The sequence below is a fragment of the Chelonoidis abingdonii genome, chromosome 15, assembly GCF_003597395.2.
Source record: "Chelonoidis abingdonii isolate Lonesome George chromosome 15, CheloAbing_2.0, whole genome shotgun sequence".
Taxonomy (NCBI): domain Eukaryota; kingdom Metazoa; phylum Chordata; order Testudines; family Testudinidae; genus Chelonoidis; species Chelonoidis abingdonii.
In genome coordinates this window covers 34,434,743-34,457,873 of record NC_133783.1, presented here as the reverse complement: position 1 = coordinate 34,457,873, position 23,131 = coordinate 34,434,743, and the positions used below count along the sequence as shown (strand labels likewise).

The 23,131-nt window shown below is 44.6% G+C and overlaps 1 protein-coding gene across 6 annotated transcripts in view; it reads left to right on the top strand.

Annotated features, from left to right (window-relative positions):
- The first annotated feature begins 6,817 nt into the window (after positions 1–6,817).
- Positions 6,818–23,131, top strand: part of EXOC6 (exocyst complex component 6) — a 197,055-nt gene continuing 180,741 nt past the window's right edge. For 3 of the 6 annotated variants that reach the window (XR_012657072.1, XM_075072699.1, XM_075072698.1), the window contains exon 1: positions 9,916–10,028. Coding sequence is in view for 5 of the 6 variants with exons in the window: in XM_075072699.1 (XP_074928800.1) it covers positions 9,946–10,028 (83 nt within the window). In the remaining variant the exon portion in view is untranslated. Of the gene's footprint in view, positions 6,940–9,867; positions 10,029–23,131 lie in introns of those variants that run through there. The other 3 variants (XM_032793134.2, XM_032793132.2, XM_032793139.2) reach the window with 2 other exon arrangements.

Here is a 23,131-nt window from a genome sequence, read left to right as displayed (position 1 = left end):
AGAAGTGTTTCTTCACACAACTCACAGTCAACCTGTGGAACTCCTTGGTAGAGGATGTTGTGAAGGCCAAGACCATAACAGGGTTAAAAAAAGAACTAGATAAATTCATGGAGGATAGGTCCATCAATGGTTATTAGCCAGGATGGGCAGGAATGGTGTCACCAGACTCTGTTAGCCAGAAGCTGAGAATTAGTGGCAGGGGATGGATCAGTTGATTACCTGGCACTGGCCACCATCAGAAGACAGGATACTGGGCTAGCTGGACTTTTGGTCTGACCCAGTAGGGCTATTCTTATGATAGTCCCTGGACAAGAACAAATGTTCCCGCAAAGTCTGGGTGTTTCCCTAAAAGATTTGGTAGTTGGCAAATACAAATATTTTTTGCAACACATGCACTGGTGATCTAGCCATACAATATACCAGTTCATCTACCACTTTATATAGCTACTTAAATTGTCCTCATCACCATAGTATCTCCCAGTTAAATAAAAGAATGTGAACAAAATACATTTTTGCTCTTCCACCTGTAGGAGTAGCACATACAGAAAGAAAGAGAATGCATTTCAGCTAGGATGATGCTTCCCTGGCCAACCGCCACTGATCCTGGCAGAACCAGGATTCCTTTGATCTCCTAATTTGGGGATGGGGGAGCAGAAGTGATAGCATAGATCTAAACATGAAATGTTAATATATGTATTGATCCAAAATTCCCAACATAAAATAAAAAGTGTCTGCATAATGTTTGCATCATACAATTTTTAGCTTCCTTCACTGTTCATTTTTTATTCTCTGAACTAGTTTCTTGCAGTAATTGTATTCTGAAAAGCAGTGAAAGAGTGTGTGGATTGCATAAGTAGAAATAATTATTTCATGCATGACAAGCTACAGTACAGTATCGTCTGCAATCCCTTATCACAATCACGGCAAGGTGCTGTTGGAAATAAAAGTTATGACTCATCTTCAACAAACTTTGGTGAATGATACATCCCTCTCACACTCCAGGGGACTCCTAGCCAATATGTAAAAGGTTATCTGTAAAAGGGGAACAGGTTTAATATTAAACTTATTAGTTTGTCCAAAATGTATTAATCACAAAAGGATTGGCTTGCAGAAATCAAAGCGTTACAAATACATAACCAACACACCACATCATGCAAGTGTTGACTTTATAATTAAATCTTATTCTTTATATAATTTCAGGTTTCGTGTTTCAAATAATATATTATCATTGCAAACCCCAATAACACATAGAAGGCTGACAACTATGAAAGATATGTGGCTAAAGTGGCTCATCATTAACAATTAGCTATTGATTGGCCCCTCTGTTTAAAATCTTGTAATCACTCCCGATTGACTTCAAGTCAACGGAAGTTTTCTGCGCAAAATGGCTGTACAAAGAAGCAAAAAACGTTACAGAAAATGCTCTGTCTAGGAGGTTGCAAGCTTGAGTTAGTATATTTGAGGTACTCTATTTGATCTAGCTTGGCTTGGGTGAGACTGACCATGCTGGAAAGGCTAACTCAAGTATCCTTGCGTTACTGTGTGCACACAGTCATGCTGACTGAAGTGAAGGCACTTGCTTTCTAGGGGTACATCCCACTATTCTTAGTGCTGCAGTATTCTGAGCTGCTCCTTCCAAACAGCCGTGGTGTATTTAATCTGTTCTGGTCATGTGGGCAGAAATGGTGTTGACTGGCTACTTATTACAGTACACAACTTCCACTCACGTTCATTGTTTGTATTCCACTGGAAAGCCATGGCTGCCCCTCTGAATGCTTAGTGGGATCCCAGCCCAGCTGCTGGTCCCCCTGCCTGGCTTACAGGGGCAGTGGTGGGCTTTGTGAGGCACAGGTACCAGCTCCAGGAGGCCCGATTCGTTTTACTACACCAGCTCCTGGTGCCCCACCTCCCTTGGAGTGGCAGGGATGGCTGGTATGTTCCATATCGGTGTTCCGGCTCAGGAAGCTTTGACTGCCTGTGCATTTATTGTGATAGTGATACTGAAATACAATGGTGGTTGTTAAATATGCCCACCCCCCAGTGCAATCAAAACACTCACAAAAACAAAGGGATTGAACAAAGAAATATTTTATTCAAAGGCAATACCTCTGTCAGTGCAGCTGTTTTGAGCATGGAACAGTAAACCATGCTGGCATTCCTGCTGCTTTAAACAGTTAACATTGAAACAGTGAACAACTGTAGCAGTCCTGCTGCCTACAGCATCTGTGATGTGCACAAGGGGCAAAGTGCCAGGGCATATATATGGGAAGTGCACATGGTCAGGGTACCTGGCATCACTCCATCCTCCCTCCACAGGGGTGGAGTGTTGAGGGTAAACCTGATCTTGGGCTGGTAAACCTCGCTACCCAGAGATTGCTAACTGCAGCTCATAGTATTGTGCAGCAGAGTTCATGGTTCCGGGATGAGTCTGGATCTGAACTCAGGCTGGGTTATTCTGGCACCTCTTGGCCATAATGCCTAGAGGGGATTCAAACATGGCCATTTACTGCTGGCTCTTCTTATGCTGCTGCTGGCAGTCTTGCTCGGTCATGGGTGAAGTACTCCTCCCTCTCCCGCATTTTCTCAGCTACCTTTCAACCCTGATTCCCTCCACAGCAGTTGAAGCCCAGCTCTGTATTTCTGAGAGACTTCTGAAGTTCCATAGACTTTACACCAAAAAAGACTTTGCACTGGACACATCTCCTCGGATAGCAGTATCCTTAAAAGTTTGGCTTGCCCTGCCTCTTTAAATGCTGGTGCCAGAGTGAAGGAAAACACACTGCTATATATATACCCCCATAATTGTTTGTACCTAAACTTGATCCTGCATTCATAGGCATTTGTAACTTGTATGATTGCTTACTTTGTACGCATGCAGCCAGTGGTGCTGGAATTAGGTGACCTGGGGGTGCTGCTGAATTAGTAATAAAAACCAAAAAACTGGTTTCGATCGTTTCCATCATCAGCACCCCCACCATAAAAAAGGTTCCAGCCCCTTGCATGCAGCAGCGTGCTTTATAATAATGCTCAATTAAAATGTTCAATTTCCCCCGGGTCTTGAAATCCAACTTGGACTGCACATGTATGCTGCGGGGTGGGGGTGTGGATTCTGGGTGACAGGTGCAGGAATGGCAATTGTCACACCCAGCAGGGAATATAGAGCATCACTACTGGATGCCAAAGGGGGGGGAACGGAGGGATGCTGGGGTGTATGGAAATGGTGGTTCCATTAGACATAACAGCAGCTGAAGCCTGCCCTGTGGGTTCTGGGGAGGGGGGATGATGCTTGGGGGCAGGGTAATGGTGGTTTCCAGGACCAGCAGAGACCATAGATGCAGCAGTATCTGAAGTCCACTGTCTGGATGGCAGGGTGGGATTGAGAGAGATGCAGGCTGTTGGGGAGGTGGGTGGAAATGGCAGTTCCTGTGCCCAATAGGGAAGCTACAACCAACGTTTGCCCGTCCTCCATCACCCATTATCATCCAGTACAGGTTAGTTCTCTACAGATAGTTATGGGTCTTTTATGCCATTTCCCCCCCCCCAACCATTACAGTAATAGTGAACAGTGGGGGCTCCAGGCACAAGCACTCCAAGCCCAGTCTCTGCAAGGGTGGCAGTCAGGCAGCCTTCGGTGGCTTGCCTGCGGGAGGTCTGTCGGTCCCTCGGATTTGGCGGCAATTGGCAGCGGGTACGCCGAAGCCACGGGACTGGTGGACCTCCTGCAGGCAAGTGGCCAAAGCTGCCTGACTGCTGTGCTTGGGGTGGCAAAAAAGCTAGATAGTGAATTGAGTCCTCACCTAGCTGAGGCAATGCTCGTTCCTCTTTTGCGTCCTCCCTGGCCTTTCCTCCCTGACCTGTTTCCCCATCACCTCCCCAGAGTCATGGGTGAGGGCAGAATGGTGGTGGCCCCTGTGATGCGTGTCAGCACTGAAGCCATTGTGACTAGTGACAGCTGTGGCTCAGAGTCATCCACAGATGAATAGGTGCTGGAACCAGCGGTACGGGGAGTGCTGGCTTGAAGTGGTTGCCATTATGTACAGGGTTTACATTTTAGTTCAGTGGCTCTCAGCACCCCCACTATAAAAATTGTTCCAGCAACCCTACACAGTCAGTTACCCACAGACTTCCCCAGAGGCCCTTGAACCCTTGGGCCCAGGGTGTAATCATAGGTTCTGCTGGCATCATACCACAGCTGAACCGCTTGGTGTCAGCCTCAGACCAGCTAGCCACACACTGGGAAGAAGGTTTTCCCCCCCGACTAACCACCAGATTGAACAAGTGCAATAGCAAAGCTAGAATAAATGCTACAGCTGCACAGCACTTCATACAAGGCAAGAGCTGACTGCTGAAGTGGGGTATGTATCCTGGAAGAAGCTAACTTCTGGTCAGAAGGTGAAGGTGCAACAAATAATCCATGGTGGGAATTTTGCAAAAGGCGTTGAGGGACTCTCAGTACTTGAATGGATCATAAGTTGCGTCCCCACTACATTACTAGCTCAAGCTTCAACCCACTCCTCCCACTGAGTCAACTACATTGAACTGAAAGCACCATTTAACTCGAGAGGCTAGAGATTTTTGTGTGTAGATGTGTGTTAGGTTAAGGGAAACACTTGAGTTATACCTTGAACTAACAATGACGTGACGACAAGCCCTATAACTTTACCGTCAAACTGTTTGTGATGATCAGATATTTTCCACTGATTTATATGTACAGCTATGAACATTAAGTCAAAACAAAAGTAGGAGAAAAAGCTACAAAAATAATCAGAGCACCAAGTCTGCTTTTTCTCCATGCATACCCTAATACACAGTGGGCTAGAACTGGAAATGTACATAGTGCTCGCAATTCACATTTCAGTCAACGGGATTGAGGCACACAGTACTTTCTAGGCTTGGGCTCCATAGACTCTATATGTCTATTAAAAATAAACTTATGGCCCCAATTTTTGAGTAGCACCTTAAGTCTGTAAGTAGGCTCATTAATTTAATGTACTTAATACCGCCCAGATAGTTGTCTAACAAGCAAAAAGATTATTTATTCATTACATGGTAAGAATGTACCAAATCCAATGAATCCATTAATCAACAGTAGCTGTGCTTATCTTCCAAGGATGGCCAATAACATAGCTTTGAGGATGGTTGCAGAGACTCTTATAAAAATTAACCATATTGATTTCTGGATACAGTCCTATAAGAAAAGTAGTTGGATCTAATGGAAGTTAGAGTCCTGTGGTTTCATTTATTATATCTTTTGACCTTGAATCAGAAATGCAGTGCAAGTGGACAAAACCAAGAAATGTAGCTGTGACTCAGGCCACTAACTAATCATTTTAATAACTTTTGTAATTATTAAACTAACTTTTTAATGTCCTCAATTATTTTAAAAGTTAATACCTAATCCCCTTCTTATAGCGCAAGATTAGAAAGGTTAGTCAAGCCATCCTTTCACCTGCATTTGTGTGACATCCAGTGGCTGGATGGGTCAATCACAACAAGTGTGTATTATCTGTTAATGATACAAAAGATGAATCCCAAACACTAGTTGTTACACAATAGTGAGTACTTGAAATATTTATTACAGAGTGGTTAATTTTTATTTAAAGAATAAAGACAAGAAGTAGAGAAGAAGCTTGTGCAAGAGATATTTGTCTGAAAACAGCACAGGATTTATAATAAAGAGATTGCTGCTAAATTTTTGGGGTCTCTGCTACACATAACAGCTTTGCTAAAGATCCTAGCAATCACGGCTCAGTCCTGCTCTTATTGACGTAATGGTAAGGCTCACATTCATTTCAGCAGGAGCGGGTTTGAGATCTAAATCAAGTTTTTATTTAAGTCTCTGAGGGAGATACCAAAATAGATAAGCTATAAAAAGACTGCCCTTTCCACCCAACACTGCCCACCAGTATTAGGCTTCCAGTTGTTTGTTTCTCAATGAATTTGGCACTCTATTCTGAAAACTGGCTGAGACGGAGATTCATTTGAGGAAGCTGTACCCGATATTTTCCCTGCTGTAGATTAATGGATAGACAATGACTTGAAATCAGTGGTGCTCAGAGCAGAGTCAGGAGTCTACCCACTAGGTTCTCAAGCAAGATTGGGGCCTGCATAATGAATTGGTGTGAATTTTGTTTATAGCACAAAGGGACACCATCAACTTAAAAACCACATTTCTATTTGAACAGTTTACCTATTACTGTACAAATGACACCTAAAATGACTAAATTGAAAGAGATTAAAGCATAAATATTTTCTCTGCTTTTTTAGTGTACTTTTGCATTTCACAGCTCTTTTCCCTAACAGTTTTCTGTTTGTGTGGGTTTTTCTCAAAGCAACAGGGAAAAGACACATTTGGAAAATAGGAAAATATGATTTCAAACCCACAAAAATTGACAGAGGGACTCTAAAGTAAGTGTCCTGTCTGAAACTACTTATAAATTGTGTTTTGAAGATAACTATATTTCAGGTTTTTGGTGTCCCCTTTCATCTGCAATAGTTATCATCCGTGAAATATTTTAAATATGTTAATGAACTATTAAATGCTTTTGACAACAAAGTTTCCCTGAAAATAATAAATAAGTTCATCTTCAAGAAAAGACATTAATGAAGTGGGTACAGCGTAATAGGCACATTACTAGAGGAGATAGGAAAACAGCAGCTGTGGAGCATTCTTGGACACAAAGTCCTCAGGAATCACGAGGTCAGCCCAGGGTCTGATTTTTCACTGCTGGTTTTGCTGACTACAGATTCATTCTGGTAATGATAGTAAACAGAATAAAAGTCCTCCCCTGAAGTTAGAACTGTTTCATGCTCTGCAATGGCTAGAAAAAGCAAACTAAACTTGCTGGAGCTTTATTCAGAAGAAAACAAAGATCAAATATATGAAAATGTCTTTTCTGAGATTGAGTCATTTGAACTGCCTCTTGGAACCAGTTTAAGGTAGGCATCATTTCTATCATATTATATTGTATAAAAAGGATTTGTTTTATTCTTAGGCTGTTGTTTCCCTCACCCCCAGGGACTGGAGACCTAATCCTGCACATACTGAAATTCATAGGAAAACTTCCTTTGAATTCATAGGAGTAGGATTGGACCCTAAAGGAACAAGCATAGCTAAAGGCCTCTACTGAACCCCTTCTCACTAGGACAAGGGGTATCTTTACAGACTTACCACAAGTGCTCCATGAAGCAAGAGATTACCTTTATAAACGAAAACATGAAACAATCACTGTTTTTCCATAATGGAATGCTTTTAATTTGTTATCAGCCAATGCCATCAGTGACATGCTTGAAAAAATAGGTGAATGACTTTTGAATGACGTCAGATATCTTAGACAGACACGACCCTTGTTTATCATCAAAGTGTATCTACATGCAGTTAAGTTTTATTTAGTGAAATTCCTAAATGTCTTTGAAAAAATTAGAAATAATGCATTTACAGTTTATTGCATTTTCACGGACATGAAGCTTATATATTAAAGATTGTATGTTTAGCTTTATTGTTGGTGTCAGCAGCAAAGTGTTAAAAATAGCTTATCTGATATTGTGGATGTCCATTTGCAGTGAGGAAAGAAACCATATATCTTCATTTAGAAATAAATTTAATTTTTCCTGAAGCTTGCATCTCTAACCCTATTCTGTAAATAACTTGAGTGATGGAAAAAGGAACATAGGAAGAATTTTACTATATATCAATGATTTCTATGGGGAAATAATATGGAAAAGGTAGCTAAAACCTGAAAATAGTTTCCCCTTCTGAGTTATCTCCCTCCTGCATCACTGCCCGAACCGTACTTTGTAGGAGCTTGTCTACATTAGAAAAACTACCTGTTGCTGACTATGGACGTCACCAATAGGTTCAGCTGAACCAAAGCTGAAGATGATCTAGTTGCAAGTGTAGGCAACATCCAAACCATGTTCAGTATTGTTTCATTAACTGTGGCCTAGTGCTTGATGGTGGTTTAATTACAGTTACTGAAATGGTGCTGAACACAATTGCAGCTAATGCACATTCTGGGCTGGTTCAGTTACACACAGTGCTGATAACTGTTAGCAAAGGTTAGATTTTCTAGTCTAGGAAAAGCCACAAATGGGCAAGCCACTTTTAAGGACCAAATTTTCAAAAGTTGGCTTCCATTTGTGCACAGATAACTTTGCACTGTAAAAAATCTAGGTCTGGCCCATTGACCTTGGCAATTTTTGGTCCCAAAACCCAAATGTACAATCAAAATAGAAATCAAGTGAGCAGTTCCTACTTCTCTGCAAAAATAAGGACTCGGATTTATCTGAACCCCAAAGCAGTGGAAAAAACACATATCTGGTACACAGATCCAACTGAATCTTGCAAACTTTTATCCCCAATCCACCAAGTTCTCTAAGCTAAACAGAGAAAAATGAAACAGTTCCCAGTGAAAATAAATACAAAATAATAATAGTACACCAAAGAAATCTAGAACTAGAAAACTGATCCAGCAGCACCAAAAAAACCCACCGTCCAACACCTGGATCTTCTTGGATCCAGCTTGTAATGTTTTCATCCCAAATACAAAATTTCTACTAGCTAAAGAGAGAAATACTGCTAGCTGCTCTAATTCCACTGCAAAATGAAGGCCCTGTTGCACCCTTGGTCAAAAGCACCACAAAGACATATATCTAGCATCTGGAGCTTGCTGGATCCTATCATTTTTGGTCTTGATCCCCAATGTGTATTGTCAAAACAGACAATGCATGTTTTTATTTCTGCTTGAACAGAAAAATCCAAGTTCCAACAAATCCTGCTGCAAAAGCAACACAAAACCACATATCTGGCACCTAGGTCTTGTTGGGTCTAGCAAATTTTGGCTGCAGGTCTCTAAGTCTACTCCACACTAGCACTTAAAAAATCCAAATCCAAAACATCCAGCTCATTCTTTCACCCATCTCCAAAGTTATCATGACCTCTCAGAAACACAATTAAATTGGATACAGATGTATCTGATTTTAAAAAGATAGCTACACTTGCTGTCTATTTCGAATGTAAAAAGGCCTGGGGATCTGGATGAAAAATGGACTTTGCTGGATTCTGGTCCATATTTTGATGTTTTTAAGTGCTCCTGTTCCAGAGTGTAATAGGGGACCAGATTTTTAAAAGGCCCTAGGAGCAGCTATAAGGGATCTCTTTATGTTGTAGAATTTAGAGATGAATAGCAAAAACAAACAACAAACCCCAAAACCAAACTGTTGGATTGGGCAACACCTGAGTGTTTACAGCACCTATGCACATGGATGCATCAGGATCCAGAAATTTTGGTGCAGTAGGAACGGCCCTGGAATTTAGATGAATGGTATTTTTGTAGCGTTTGTGTGTTGGGATGTGTGAAGGTTCAAAATTTTTGGTGACATAAGAGCCGTTAGCCATTCTCAGTTTATGCATTAGAATTTGGTGCTATGGGCCAAAATTTGGCTAGATCCAGGTGCCAGTGCCTAGTTTTTGACGAACTCATCATACTCTAAAATGTGCCAAGACTGGATTTATATCATCATTTACTATTATTATCTGGCGTGTGCGGGAAGAATGGCTAGACTTGTTTTCTGCTGCATTTGGGACCAGCAGAGTCCTCTTGTGCGATCTAGGCAGACACTCTCTTACCTTTTCCCTCCGCACTCTTAACCCTGGGCTCCAGTCCTCCCCTCCCCAATGCTCCCGGGTCCCCGCAGCCCCGCTTCCTTCTCGCCGAATCCCTGCTCCCCCTTCAGTTCCAGCAACCCCAGCCCTCTCTGTCCCCCCCACCGCCCTCTCGGCTCAGAGTGCGCACGTCTCCCCGCTCCCCTGTACCCCCAGCTTTCGGGGTGGGTAGGGGCGTGGAGTGCAGGGGCCCGATCCCGGGCAGGCAGCGGCTACAGCGCTGCGCCACCTCCCCAGCGCGTCCCGCAGCGGCGCCGCTGCCTGGTTCCCTCCCACCCAAGATGGCGGAGAGCCTCGCCGAGCATGAGCGGATCCTGCAGGAGATCGAGAGCACGGACACGGCCTGCGTGGGGCCCACCCTGCGGTGAGGGACAGGGACCAGGGCCGGAAGGCGGGTGGGGGTCTGCAGATGGCGAGGGGCTTCCCGCCCGGCGAGACCCAGGGGCTGGGCCGGGCCTTCGCACTGACAGCTCCGCCCCAGAGACACCGAGACTCCGGCAAGTGCTGGGCGGGGCGCAGCCCTTTGGGGGTTCGCCCCCGCTGAGCCTCGGGGGCGTCTTTCCCGCCCCTTTGTTCACAAAGCCCCTACCCCGCCTCCAGCCCCCGGCGGGGCCCTGCTCGCAGCGCTGCACCCCGGCCAGTCTGAACGGCCTCCGGCCTTGGAGGGAAGGGGCGCGCTCCGGTGTGAAGCATCCCCTGCTGGCCCGTGTTACCGGGGCCTGGCTGGAGCCGCGGAAGCTGTTGGGGGAAGGCGCTGGCGAAGGCAGCTAGAGCTCGGGGACCCCAGCACGTCCAGGACTCGCTGGACCAGCTGGTTGTTGTGCCAGCACGGGACAGGCACCCCTGAAGGGCCTGGGCACTGCCCCCCTTGTAGACCCACTGCAGAGCCGTGCCACATACGCTTCGCATAACCGACAGCATCAGCCTGACTCCGTTTTTTTTCCTGTGGGGAGAGGGGACTAACTTGTCACGTTCACTCTCCACTCCTGGCCGGGGCAGCGTTGGTTCTGGTGCAGAAGGCGGTGAAGATTTGTCTAAAGTTAATGTGCTCTGCATGGGAGGAAGGGCACCAAACTTCAGTTGTTGGTGTATTTGTATTTGGGAGCTGTCAAAGGCGGTGGGTGTGACTGGCTGCTGGTTTCCTCATTGGCTTTGGGATTCGGGATGCTCTCTTTGAAGTGGTGTCAGCCTCTCCACCCCAGATCTCAGCTTTTCTTACTGTCTTGGAGTCTGTGGTTGACAAGTGACCACAGGGTAAAATTCCAAACATGGGGTGAAACCTATCCTGGGTGCCTAATGTGGTAAGGAGCAGTAATACTCCACTCCACTTTTAAGATTGAAGTTAGTTTCCCCTCTGTCAGAGGGGTAGCCATGTTAGTCTGGATCTGTAAAAAGCGACAAAGAGTCTGTGGCATCTTATGACTAACAAACATATTGTCTATAAGGTGCCACAGGACTCTTTGTTGCTTTCCCCACTATGAAACTAGTTGTTAATCTCCTCTAACTTCACCCAAATGAAACTGATTCCCCATAAATGTTGCCATATCTCATGCCTTGGCAGATTTTTTTCTGGTAGTTTGATAACATTCAGAAAATTTTTAACTCACCATAACTTCAAAATTATTTTTACAACTGTCATATCTCTCAAAGGTTCTGCCTGAAAACTTCAAATAGGTCTTGTTTTCTTGGCCTTGTTGAGGAGAAATATCTTTAGTACTTTTATGGAGGGGGAATAGTCTAGGCTTTGTTGCAACTGCTAGTCTGATGGTAGTAGAAGGGGTGTCACACAGACTGGCAGGTATTCAGGATATGGAGAGAATGTGGGGGACCAGGAGGGACATGGCCTGCCTGGAGCTTTACTTTCTGGTCACTGAATGAGGGAATCTAAGATTGCTGGGAGGAAGGGGAGCCTGGAACGGGGCAGAAGACTTGTCAAAGCGTATAAGGGGTGAGTATGAGGGTACTTGTGATCTTTGGTGGAAGACATATTGGATGTGTGTGCAGGGAACTGAAGAGGTGTAGAAGAGTGTGTGCAGGGGACCATACTGAAACATGGAGGGGAGTAGGTGGTGGTGGGTGAGAGAGAAAAGTGCATTAAGGGATGCAGGGAACTGGAGGGCTTGAAAAGGAGCAGGGCAGTTGGGGGGTCATGGTTGAGGTGCACAAAGGACCTGTGAGAAGCCCAGATAGGGGATATACAGGGGATCAGAATAAGGTATGGAAGAGGGGATGGAGAGGACTGGGGACAAAGAAAGAAAGGTACAGGGGATCAGGGAGAACCAAAGAGGGGATAAGGAAAGGTTGAATCTCCTATCCACGTTAAATGCCTAATATTTTCAAGATATAAACATTTAAATGTTTTAAGTTTTCTCTGTGGGTAAAAGTTCTCCCACCTTTCTCCATGCATATTTTATGGATTTGCTCATGTCTTCAGAAGAGAAGCTTTGCTTTGGTAGGTCTGATAAGTTCTGTACGAGGAGGGCATCCTTAAACACTGGCCTGATTTAAACTTCTTTTGCTCATTCACAAACAAAAACTTGGCAAAACAAGAATTAAGGTTGACATAATAATAATAATTAATAATGCCTAACTCTTATGTAGCACTTTTCATCAGTAGATCTGACAGTACTTTACAAAGGAGGTAAGTTTTACAGAGGGAGAAATATTTCAAAGGCGTTCAGCCAACACCCAAAGGTATTATACTCCCTTTGGAAAAATGTACACCTTTTAAAAACAAAACTACATTTAAAGTTCTGGAAATGACTAGTTAAGGGATCCATCTGGTTCCCAACTGCTGTTTTGTAATGCAGCATTCATTATTATCTGCACAATTTACACTGGACAAACCTTACCCCTCTCCCCCCAAAAAGATTTGACCTTGATTTCAAACCAGATAGACCAGGGGTCGGCAACCTTTCAGAAGTGGAGTGCAGAGTCTTCATTTATTCACTCTAATTTAAGATTTCGCATACCAGTCATATATTTTAATGTTTTTTAGAAGGTCTCTCTCTACAAGTCTATATATTATATAACTAAACTAGGGTTGTATTGTAAAATAAACAAGGTTTTCAAAATGTTTAAGAAGCTTCATTTAAAATTAAATTAAATTACGCCACCGACCCACTCAGCCCGCTGCTGGTCTGGGGTTCTGTTCACCTAGGCTGGCAGTGGGCTGAGTGGGGCCTGCGGCTGGGACCCCAGCTGGGAAGGGTCTGGCAGCCAGAACCCCAGATCGGCAGCGGGCTGCGTGGGGCTGGTGGCCGGGACCCCAGACCGGCAGTGAGCTGAGCGGCTCAGCTCACTGCCACTCAGGGGTTCCATCCTCTGGCTCTTGCCAGCCGGGATCCCGGCTACCGGACCTGCTCAGCCCAGTGCCAGTCTGGGGTCCCGGCCCTGCTCACATACAGTGGGGACCTACCTTCTCCCTGGTTCTGGCCCATTCTCTTCCTCTCTCTGCACTGAGCTGAGAGTTGGAGTGGACCGAGCACAGGGCTGGGGGGTGAAGGGTCTCTGGCAGGAGCTAAAATGAAGGAGGGGGCTCTCAGGGTTGGGGCAGGAGGTTTGGTGTGGGGCACTTACCTGGGCAGCTCCCTTGTGGTGTGGGGGTGCAGGTGGGAATGTGAGTGAGGGTGCAGGGGCTCCTGTTTGGTGCTTAGAGTGGGAGTGGGGATGTGCAGGGTGCATGGGTGTGTGGGGGGCGTGGGGATGTGGGGGTGAAAGAGTCAGGGCAGGGCGGGGGCATGTGAGGGGTGCAGTGTGCAGGGTAGGGGGCTGGGTATGTGTGGGGGGTGCCAGTCAGGCTTTGGGGTCATGGGGGACGGTCAGGAGTTCACAGAGAGGCTGGTCGGTAAGGGCCTCAGGGCAGGGGCCGGGGTGTGTGTTGGGGTGCAGAGCTACGGGCAGAACGGCTGGGTGTGTGTGATGTGGGGGATCAGGGCTCAGGCAGCGAGGGCTGGGTGACTGCACCCCCCAGAACTCCCATACTCCCCCGCTCCTTATCCCGACTGACCCCGTCCTGGGACCGCCCACCCTATCTAAGCTCCCTGTCCCTTATCTCTGACTGCCCCCAGGACCCTATCCCCTACCTGTCCCCTGATTGCCCACCCTTATTCACACACGCACCGCACCCAGACAGATCCCCTGGACTCCCATGCCTTATCTGATCACTCCTCGCCCGCCTGACAGGATCCCAGGAACTCTGGACGTACAACCCCCCACTCGCCACTCACCTCCATTGCCCCAGTCCCTCTCCACACCCTACTCCTGGCAATCCCCCCAGAAATCCTGCTCATGCCAACCCATCCAGCTCCTGGTCCCCTGACCATTCCTCCAGAGACCATGCCCACCCCACCCTAAGTGCTCTCCCCAGGATCCTCTTTTCTCCTGTCCCCTGACTGCCCTGACCCTATCCGCCGCCAACACAGATCCTGGGACTCATTTCCCGGACACCAACCCCCCTGTTCCTGCTGTCTCCGGAGACCTCCACCCCTAACCACCCCCCAGTATTACCACCCCCCATCGCTACCCTGTCCTTGATGCCCCCCTCCTTAGCTCCCCGCCCACCCTTAGCCCATGGAGCTGGCCCCCTTACCATGAGGCTCTCTCTCATCCGGAGCCTGCGCGCCCTCCTGACCGCGGCAGCCTGCCATCCCGTCCCGCCCTTCAGAGGCGGCTGTGTGTGCGGCGGCCGGGGTCCCCCCTCCGACCCGGGTGAGGCGTGGAGGGCATCTTTCTCTCCCCCACGGAGCCAACGCATGCCCGCTGGTGAGCGCGCAGCCCTGGGCCCCCAGAGCACTCTGCGGCGGCCGCAGGAGCTTTGGGAGTGGGGCAGGCGCCGGCGGACTTGCTGCGCCTGGCAGCGCATCAGGCATGGGAACCTTGGAGGCGGAACTCCGCGGGCAGGCTTTTTAATGACACTCGGAGTCCAGGCAGCAGGCAGCTGCGTGCCAGTTAAAAATTGGCGTCGCGTTTGCCCTGGGTTGCCCGACCCCATGGATAGTATGAATGGTAAATATTAGGTGCTGATAGAATATTGCTTGAATTAAAATAAATTAGTAAATAGCCTCAGTTCCACTGCAAGCACCCCTTGGTTGTGAGTCTAGAGAGGCCTACACAACTCATAAAGCAGCGAGGGCATATTACTGTCCAAAGAAACAGCTGGAGGGCTGTACCCTCCCCTCCAGTCGCCTTGCCCACCCCTCCCGACACAATGGCCCCCCGCCCCAGCTCGCCCACGCCCCGTGAACAAAACCCTCCTCCCCCATGCTGCCGCCACTGAAACACGTGGTTATGACTTGAATTGTCTATAGCGGGCTCCTACGTAGTATATTAAGGTAAAGAAAAATGTTCTTCTTGCTTAGAAGTTAGAAATAAGATCTTCCCCCCAACTTGTGTATCATTTGCTCTGTTGAATGAATGGTGTGTGACTGAGGAAGGCGTGATAGGCAGGCACCCAGACAGTGCAAACCTGGGAGAGGATGGGAGGCCAGACCAGCATTAGAACAGGTCAAGCTACCGATTCATAGCTCATGTCCTTCATGCCCTTACCCCCTGCTTGCCTTCCATTCAGCCCCGTCCCTCCGCAGGCTCAACCCGCCAGTGCCTGCCTGCTTGCCATCCTCAGCCTCCCCGTTAGCACACCCCCCTCACAGCTATGCCGCCCACTGCGCCTCCTCAGGCCCCCACCCTGCGCCCTGCCCGCTGCACCTTGCCGTCCCCCCCCCCGCCACTGCCCGCCTGCTTGCTGCCTCAACCCTCCTTCCCCTGCACATCCCCCCTGGGTTACCTGCTGCTGCATGGGCAGCCCCGCGCCCCAGCTCACCTCGGCTCCATCTCTGCCTCGCTGGGCCTAAGCGTGAAGCCACCGCACTGCTTCTCTTCCCTCCCAGGCTTCCCGCGTGAACAGCTGATTCATGGGAAGCGGGCGGGAGGGGGAGAAGTGGGGCAGAGCATTCAGGGGAGGAGGCATAGGTGGAGCGGCGATGAGCTGGGGCTAGCCGCCGGCTCACCAGCCCCCCGCCACTGCCCGTCTGCTCACTTCCTCAGGCCCCCTCTCCCGCTGTCAGCTCAGCTGCCCCCCCTCACTGCCCACCCACTCACCTCCTCAGCCCCCCTCCCTCACCTGCTGCTTGCCTACTCACCCTCTGGCCCCCCCTCCCCCACAGACCACACAGTGAGGCCTAGTCTAGAGGCAGAGGCAAAATGGTAGACAAAATTCAGCATTGATAAATGCAAAGTAATGCACACTGGAAAAAATAATCTCAACTATAAATATACAATGGTGGGTTCTAAATTAGCTGTTACCACTCAAGAAGGATCTTGGGAGTCACCATGGATACTTTGAAAACTTCTGCTCAATGCTTAGCAGCAGTTAAAAAGGCTATCAGTATGTTAGGAACTATTAGGAAAGGGATAGCAAATAAGACAGAAAGTATTATAATGCCACTATATAAATCCCTGGTTTGCCCACTCCTTAAATAGTGTGTCCAGTTCTAGTTGTCCCATCTCAAAAAGAATATAGTGGAACTGTGAAAGGTTCAGAGAAGGCAACAAAGTGATCAAAGCTATGAAATGACTTCTGTGCAAGGAGAGACTAAAAGATTAGGGCTATTCATCTTAGAAAAGAGACAAATAAGACAAATCTATAAAATCATGAATGGTGTGGAAAAAAATCAGTACAGAAGTGTTATTTATCCTTTCACACAATACAAAAAACAGAGGTCACTCAATGAAATTAATAGGCAGCAGATTTGATACAAACAAGAAGAAATACTTCTTCACACAACTAAACTATGGAACCCGTTGCCATGGGATGTTGTGATGGCCAAAAGTATAATTGGGTTCAAAAAAGAACTGGGCAAGTTCATGAAGGATAGGTCCATCAATAGCTATTAGCCAAGATGGCCAAGGATGCAGCCCCATTCTCGGGGCAGTCCAAAACCTCTGACTACCAGAAGCAAGGAGTGGAAGCCAGAGGTGGATCTCACCATAATTGCCCTGTTCTGTTCACTCCTCTTTAAGATGTGGTATGGACCACTGTTGGTGTGACCCAGTATAGCTGTTCTTATGTTCTCTTTTATTAAAGAAAGAACAAAGCTAAATGTAAAATCAAATGATAGACAATAAAAATAAGAGAATACAAATGAGAACAACTCTGTCTCAATAGCCCAAAATAGAACAAGCTGAACGTAGAGCGATGCCTTAGACCAGGGGTGAGCACCCTTTCAGAAGTGGTGTGCCGAGTCTTCATTTATTCACTCTAATTTAAGGTTTTGCGTGCCAGTTATACATTTTAATGTTTTTAGAAGGTCTCTTTTTATAAGTCTATAATATATAACTGAACTATTATTGTATGTAAAGTAAATAAAGTTTTTTAAATGTTTAAGAAGCTTAATTTAAAATTAAATTAAAATGCAGAGCCCCCTGAACCGGTGGCCAGGACCCGGGCAGTGTGAGTACCACTAAAAATCAGCTCGTGTGCTCCCTTTAGCACATGTGCCATAGGTTGCCTACCCCTGCTTTAGACAATAATACCAGTAACAATATTTCATTTTAATTTTCCTGCAACAGTGAATCCACAGGCCAGATATTAGGGCAACCACATTTTGTCATTGGATAACCACATCTGACATCTTATCTGCCCATAGATGTGATCAGAAAAAAAAAAAATCCCTAGTCTGATTGTTTCTATACCAATGCAATGCTATCATCCCAAGTCTAGTGACAGGCAACTCCAATGCCTATGCTGCTGCTCGCTAGACATTCTGTTAAGGCTACAGATATGTGTAGCTAGCTCATGTGTATAGGTAATAAACCATACTCTGAAGGAATTTGAAATGTGCATAATCTGTGAGCATCCGAGTCTCATTCTAAAGGCATTTTTATACAGGTTATGTACTTTCCTTTGAGCAATCCTCTTGAAAGGGCACAGGAATATCTGTGTCTGTTAAGATATTATCACTTGGAGCCCAAGCCTGAAATCTTTTTTTTTTCAGGCTAAATGCCCATTGACTACAATAGGCATTCTGTCTCAGTAAAATCAGGTCCTCACTCTCCATGTCTGCTCCCTAGTACTGGATAGAATATCTTTTCTTTGGAACTTCAGTTGCTGAATGAAGCAGACAGGATTCCCTGCCAATGCCACTGCTACGCCTGCTTCTTATATCCTGTATGTTAATGATGTTTTACTGATGTGGGTGCGACTTGTTCCCTAAGTGGATATCAGTTTTCTTACAGAACATACATATTGCTGAAAGGTCCTTAGCTAATTTCCCTGTGTATCTAGTCCTATTATTTCTGGAACATCACTCATTTTGATTTTTAACTTATACAGCAGTGCTGCGCTCTGTTTCCAAAGATCTGTTCAAGAAACTGCAACAAAAACTGGTATTGTGCACATTTGATTCTCCCTTACAGCACGACAGCTTTGATCTGTTTTACTAGTGCAAAGAAGCCTTAAAGTCTGCTTAGCAAGTCTTAGGAGGATCACTGCAGTGTAGTGGGATCCTCAAATAGCATAGAACCAGTCTAATGGCTCCTATACCTATCCCTGCTCCTCAGAGTCAGTGCAAGTAATGTGATTAGAAGAAAGGGGGCATGGCAGTGGTGTCCCTGCATCTAGTGATCTGCAGCTGCTGTAATAGCCCCTTTGGGTTGTTGGCACAAATTGGAGCAGCCTAGAAACTACCAGAATCTACTTTAACTTGCACAAAAGAACCAAATTGGTGCAGAGTGGCCTCAAAATCAAGGGATCAAAGGTTGCTTAAAACCATCTTTGCACTCTCTTTCTTAACTTGTGATGAATGCTCCTTAGCTGCAGCTGAGTGTCAGCAACCACAGTGTACATGTCATATTCATTGAACAGTCAATTCTACTGTACAGAACACTATCCAAACCCTATAGATTTGACAAAATACATAGCATTTCTTTGTCAAAACATCATCATCTCTGTAGAATGTCCATGACCAGTCCCTCTTTCGTGTCATATTATGAAACTGAAAGTACAATGTGTTGACAAAAGGCAGGACAATTTATAGACTTGAGTAAGATCATTTGCAAATGCAGTAATATTGTAGAATTCATGTGAACCTCAGATTAAGAAGACATCCATCCACAGTGACATTTATACCTTCATCTATTTTAAACTATTGCCTCTTTCAAATCAGGGACTGGCTGCCCCCTTCCTCACAATAGCTAGTACTAGGAAGGCTCTGAGATTGGAGAGGGGAAGAAAAGAAGCTTTGTCTTCCTTCTAGCAGATAGAGGCCGCAGATTTCAGAGAGCTGTTAGCAAGAGGCTGAAACTAAAAATCCTAGCCCAAAGAGGGTCCCAGGATAGCACCGTGAAAAGGACACAGAACCCTCCATTTTCCCAGAGTAGAGAGGGGAGTAGGACTAGACTTCTCACCAGGACACTGTCCCAAACCTCACTGGAATTGCTATTCTCCTTTTTTGTACTGATTACTAAGTTTTGTCTTCTGATTAGTTGGTGTGGTCATTTTTTCAAGTGCTGTACATAATTTATTGTGGAATATAGCACGCACAGTGGATGTATGTCATCAAGGGGAGAGGGTGTGAAGGAAAAGGTTGTCTGTACTGCCTGATTACATTAGACATCTTAAAGTTTATAGCTAAAGTTTATAGACAGTCATTTATTTTAAAAAAATTCAAACTGTTACAAACATTACAACAACAAAAACCCAAAACAAACTGCAAAAACTCAAGCGTAACACAAGACATTGTCAAGACAGCCTTCTTTCACTCTGCTGTGCTTCACTGGGTTTTCCATTTATTTTGGCCAACATCTCATAGTCAGCAGATACACTCTCCTCAGAAGCCCACAACCTGAAAACTCAATATCCCTTCTGAACTGGCCTTGTATACCTTCTCCACAAAAAGAGGTTGGCTTAAAGATGACTTGTAAAGGAGGTTTTAAAAATTGTGCTTTTGTCCTTTAAAAAAAAAATTCTGTAAAGAGGGCCTGAAAGTTTTTTTTAAAAGAAAATGTTTATTTTTCTGTTTGTTTTTATACCTTAGAAGTATTAGGAATTCAGAGTCTGGTCTTCCTTGAGTTTGGGAAGACTACAGTGAGGCATAGGGGATATTTATTGTGAGCCTTAACACTAAGGGAAAGGGTGAGGATGATGGAATTTTAACAAAGATTTCTATTAGCCAAAATTTTAGTTGGTCATTTAAGTTAAATAAAGTGTTAACAGAATAAAGTTTTTATATACCTTTACAAACCTTTTCCTGCTTGGTCTACACACAAAGTGGCAGCTGTTTAAACAAAGGTGTGTTTTTAAATCAAGTTACATTGGTTTAACTTGCATCGATAAATTTACAGATGCTAGCTAAACCAATTAAGTGTGTCCACATAGGATTTTAAAAAAAGATTTCAGTTAAACAGGCGCAGCAACTGTGTTTACACAGAGGCCTTTTATAGGTCTTAGCAGTTCAGTGTTCATTCTTTTGTGATAACCACGATTTCACTAGTTCCCTGCTCATCCAACCTAGACAGGACCTAATCCCTATCTATTAGAAGATCACTGTGCCTATGTGGAGTCACTTGCAGGATCTGGGCCTTATATTATTTGTCTTTTTCACACACTATATCCCAAAACATTTTACTTCAGTTCCATTTGATATTTTCTGTTGCCATTACAAATGGTACAACCGTTGCCATTCTGTAGGAAGGCCGAAAAACTTGACCTTCATAGAAGAAATTAAACAAGTGTAATAATGAAAAAGTTTGTAGTGTGGTTCCATGCCTTCCAGTTGATACCCCCAAAATAATAATTTTGTAAAGAAAGTAATAAAATACTAAAAAACTGTGTAAGTCTAGCAATGAAGAGTTAATCTTGCCAGTTCCCATCTGCCATATAATCTTCCTCATTCACAGCCACCTTACTTTATTTGCATTACCCACTCAACTCTTTAGTTTTGCTTTGTAATGGAAAGACATTATTGGATGTTACTTTTATAGGTAATACATGTAACAAAGATTGCAGAAAGAATACAGTCCCTATCTACTCTAAATCATGTCAGAGTTCTAAAAGTTTTCCAACAGTGTAATGGGTTGGTGGATTGGAAGGATATTGTTGTGAACATGGAATGACTGATGTTATGAAATCTGGTGATTAAATGGTGTGGTAGGATTATGAAAGTGTATATATAGGACTTGCAAGTTTGTATTTTTTATCTATATGTAGCAATTTTGCAAATTTTGCAATATTTATAGAGAATAGTGTTGCATTATATGTTAGTAATTTAGTTTACTTGAAATGGATCCCTTGATTTGGGTATGGGATTTTATAATTTACTTGTAAAATTATATTTTGAACTTTGCATACCAATTTGCAAATCTAATCCTGTACTAGTGCTGCCTTCTGTTGCTCTGAGTGCTCACTGTGATTGTGTCCATAAATATGTTTTGTTCCTTGTCCTCCCTTCAAGCTAGAAGGAGCTGGGAAAGTGTCTTATACCTGGGGTCTTAACTTGTGTTTGGATCAAATCCTGAAGTGTGCTCTGCTGCAGATACAGGCATCAACGTGTTTTGATTAAGTTATTTGTGGTAAACTTATGTTTTGCCACTGCAGTGCTGCAGGATGATGAGAATAGTATTTCCATTGAGAATAATATATCCCGAAAGCCAGGTGACCTGGTCATTAGTGCATGTATATGTGTAACAGTACTTTTGTTATTTGTTGTAAATTTGATGGTATTTAAATTGAGCGGTAGCCACTCAGGTAAGGCATCTCCTATCTGTATAAAGCGGTCTTGCAGACTCAATTTGTACTTTGCATAATAGGTCAATAGTTATTTTTATCACAAGGCCACTTAGTAGAGTCAAAGCGCATGAGAATAGTGTCCACAGTGGCCTGGTGAATCTGGAATTAATATGTTCAATGGTAGCTTCAAGCATGCAAGTCCAATTTTTCTGTACTTTGTCTCTAAAGAACCAGAAATGTTTGCCTCTTCAAATTTGCCATCTGTAGTGATACATTTTCAGATGTCTGGGCCAGGATTGACTTTCATTACTGTGAGTTCCAGCATAGCACTTTTCTAGCTTTTTCAAAGGCTCAAACATTTCATGGTTAATTGCATTTTTATTTCATTTCTTGTTGCAAGAGAGACTTCAGTCACAATGCTGAGTAAGTCTATCATGAAAGACATGTCCACAGATTAGACTATGTTGATCATTTTAAAAGCGCCCCTGACTTGGGCTACATCAGCCTCTAACTTGGTCCATTCAATATGTTCCAAATGGGTGACAGACAAATTACAATTTTTGATCACTGTCTTTAGAACTCTGACATGACTACCAACCCGGGAACTTGTTGGAGTCTTCTGAAATATCTCTTTGTAACTTCAGAGGCATCAGGAAGAGCTCAGAGTTGTTACCGTGCTTTGGGACTTAAATAGTAAAATCTGAACATGTCTTTCAAAACACATTCAAACTTTTAAGAAAATAGGGATAAACATTTTACAATATCACTGAGGAATATCACATCGTTTGAACAACTCATTCACGGTTGCATCATCTACATTTAGACAAGCCAGTTTTGATTTGAACTCTTCTTTGCTATTTTGTTCCTAATGCTGATTTTATTTCCTATATGATACCATTAGCCATCCCACATTATGGGTCTTCTGTGACCAAAAAGAATACACAGTTTCCCATCCTGCACAAATCTGATGTGCTCTGACACTTGCCTTGCTACAGACCTGTCAGTGAATGCACTAACCAGCAAAGTAGTAAGTGTAGCTTTCTATATGTGTTTCTGAGACATTTATGTAAGAGACTTTGCAGTTACCTCTATACTTTCACTGCGTGAACATCAATGTAATTTGGTCCAAGATACGGGTATTTTTGACTTGTAAGTTAGGGTATTTCAATCTCTAAAACGGAAATCATGTCCAGTGACTATAAGTGCTGCTAAAAAAGGTCGCAAACTGTTGAATCTCTTCATGTTGCATTTTACGGAACAGTATATTAATAAGAAAACACATTTTCTTCTCCCCTGCTTTTCACATTAGCAGCAGAGCACTCTACACATAGGGAATCACTTCTGAAGGATTTATACCCATCTGTAAAAAGACTTCATATAAAAATTTTATGATTTCTGCAAACAGAATATTTAATCTCTATGACACAAACCCCATGGACACTTAGCTTTTCATGGATTCCGGTAGGTGCTTTATGTCACATTATTTCCCATAGTCCTTCCTGGGGAGGAAACATGGTCTAGTGGATACAGCACTGGTCTGGGAGTTAGGAGACCTGGATTCTAGCCTTGGTTCTGCCACTGATGTGCTATATGAACTCAGGCAAGTCACTTCACTTCTCTTTGCCTCTGTTTTTCCCCTCCTGCCCTTTGTCTGTCTTGGCTATTTAGAGTGCACTCTTATTGAGCAGGGACTCTATATCTTTGTACAGAGCAGAGCAGAATGGGCCCCAGTCTTGGTTGGA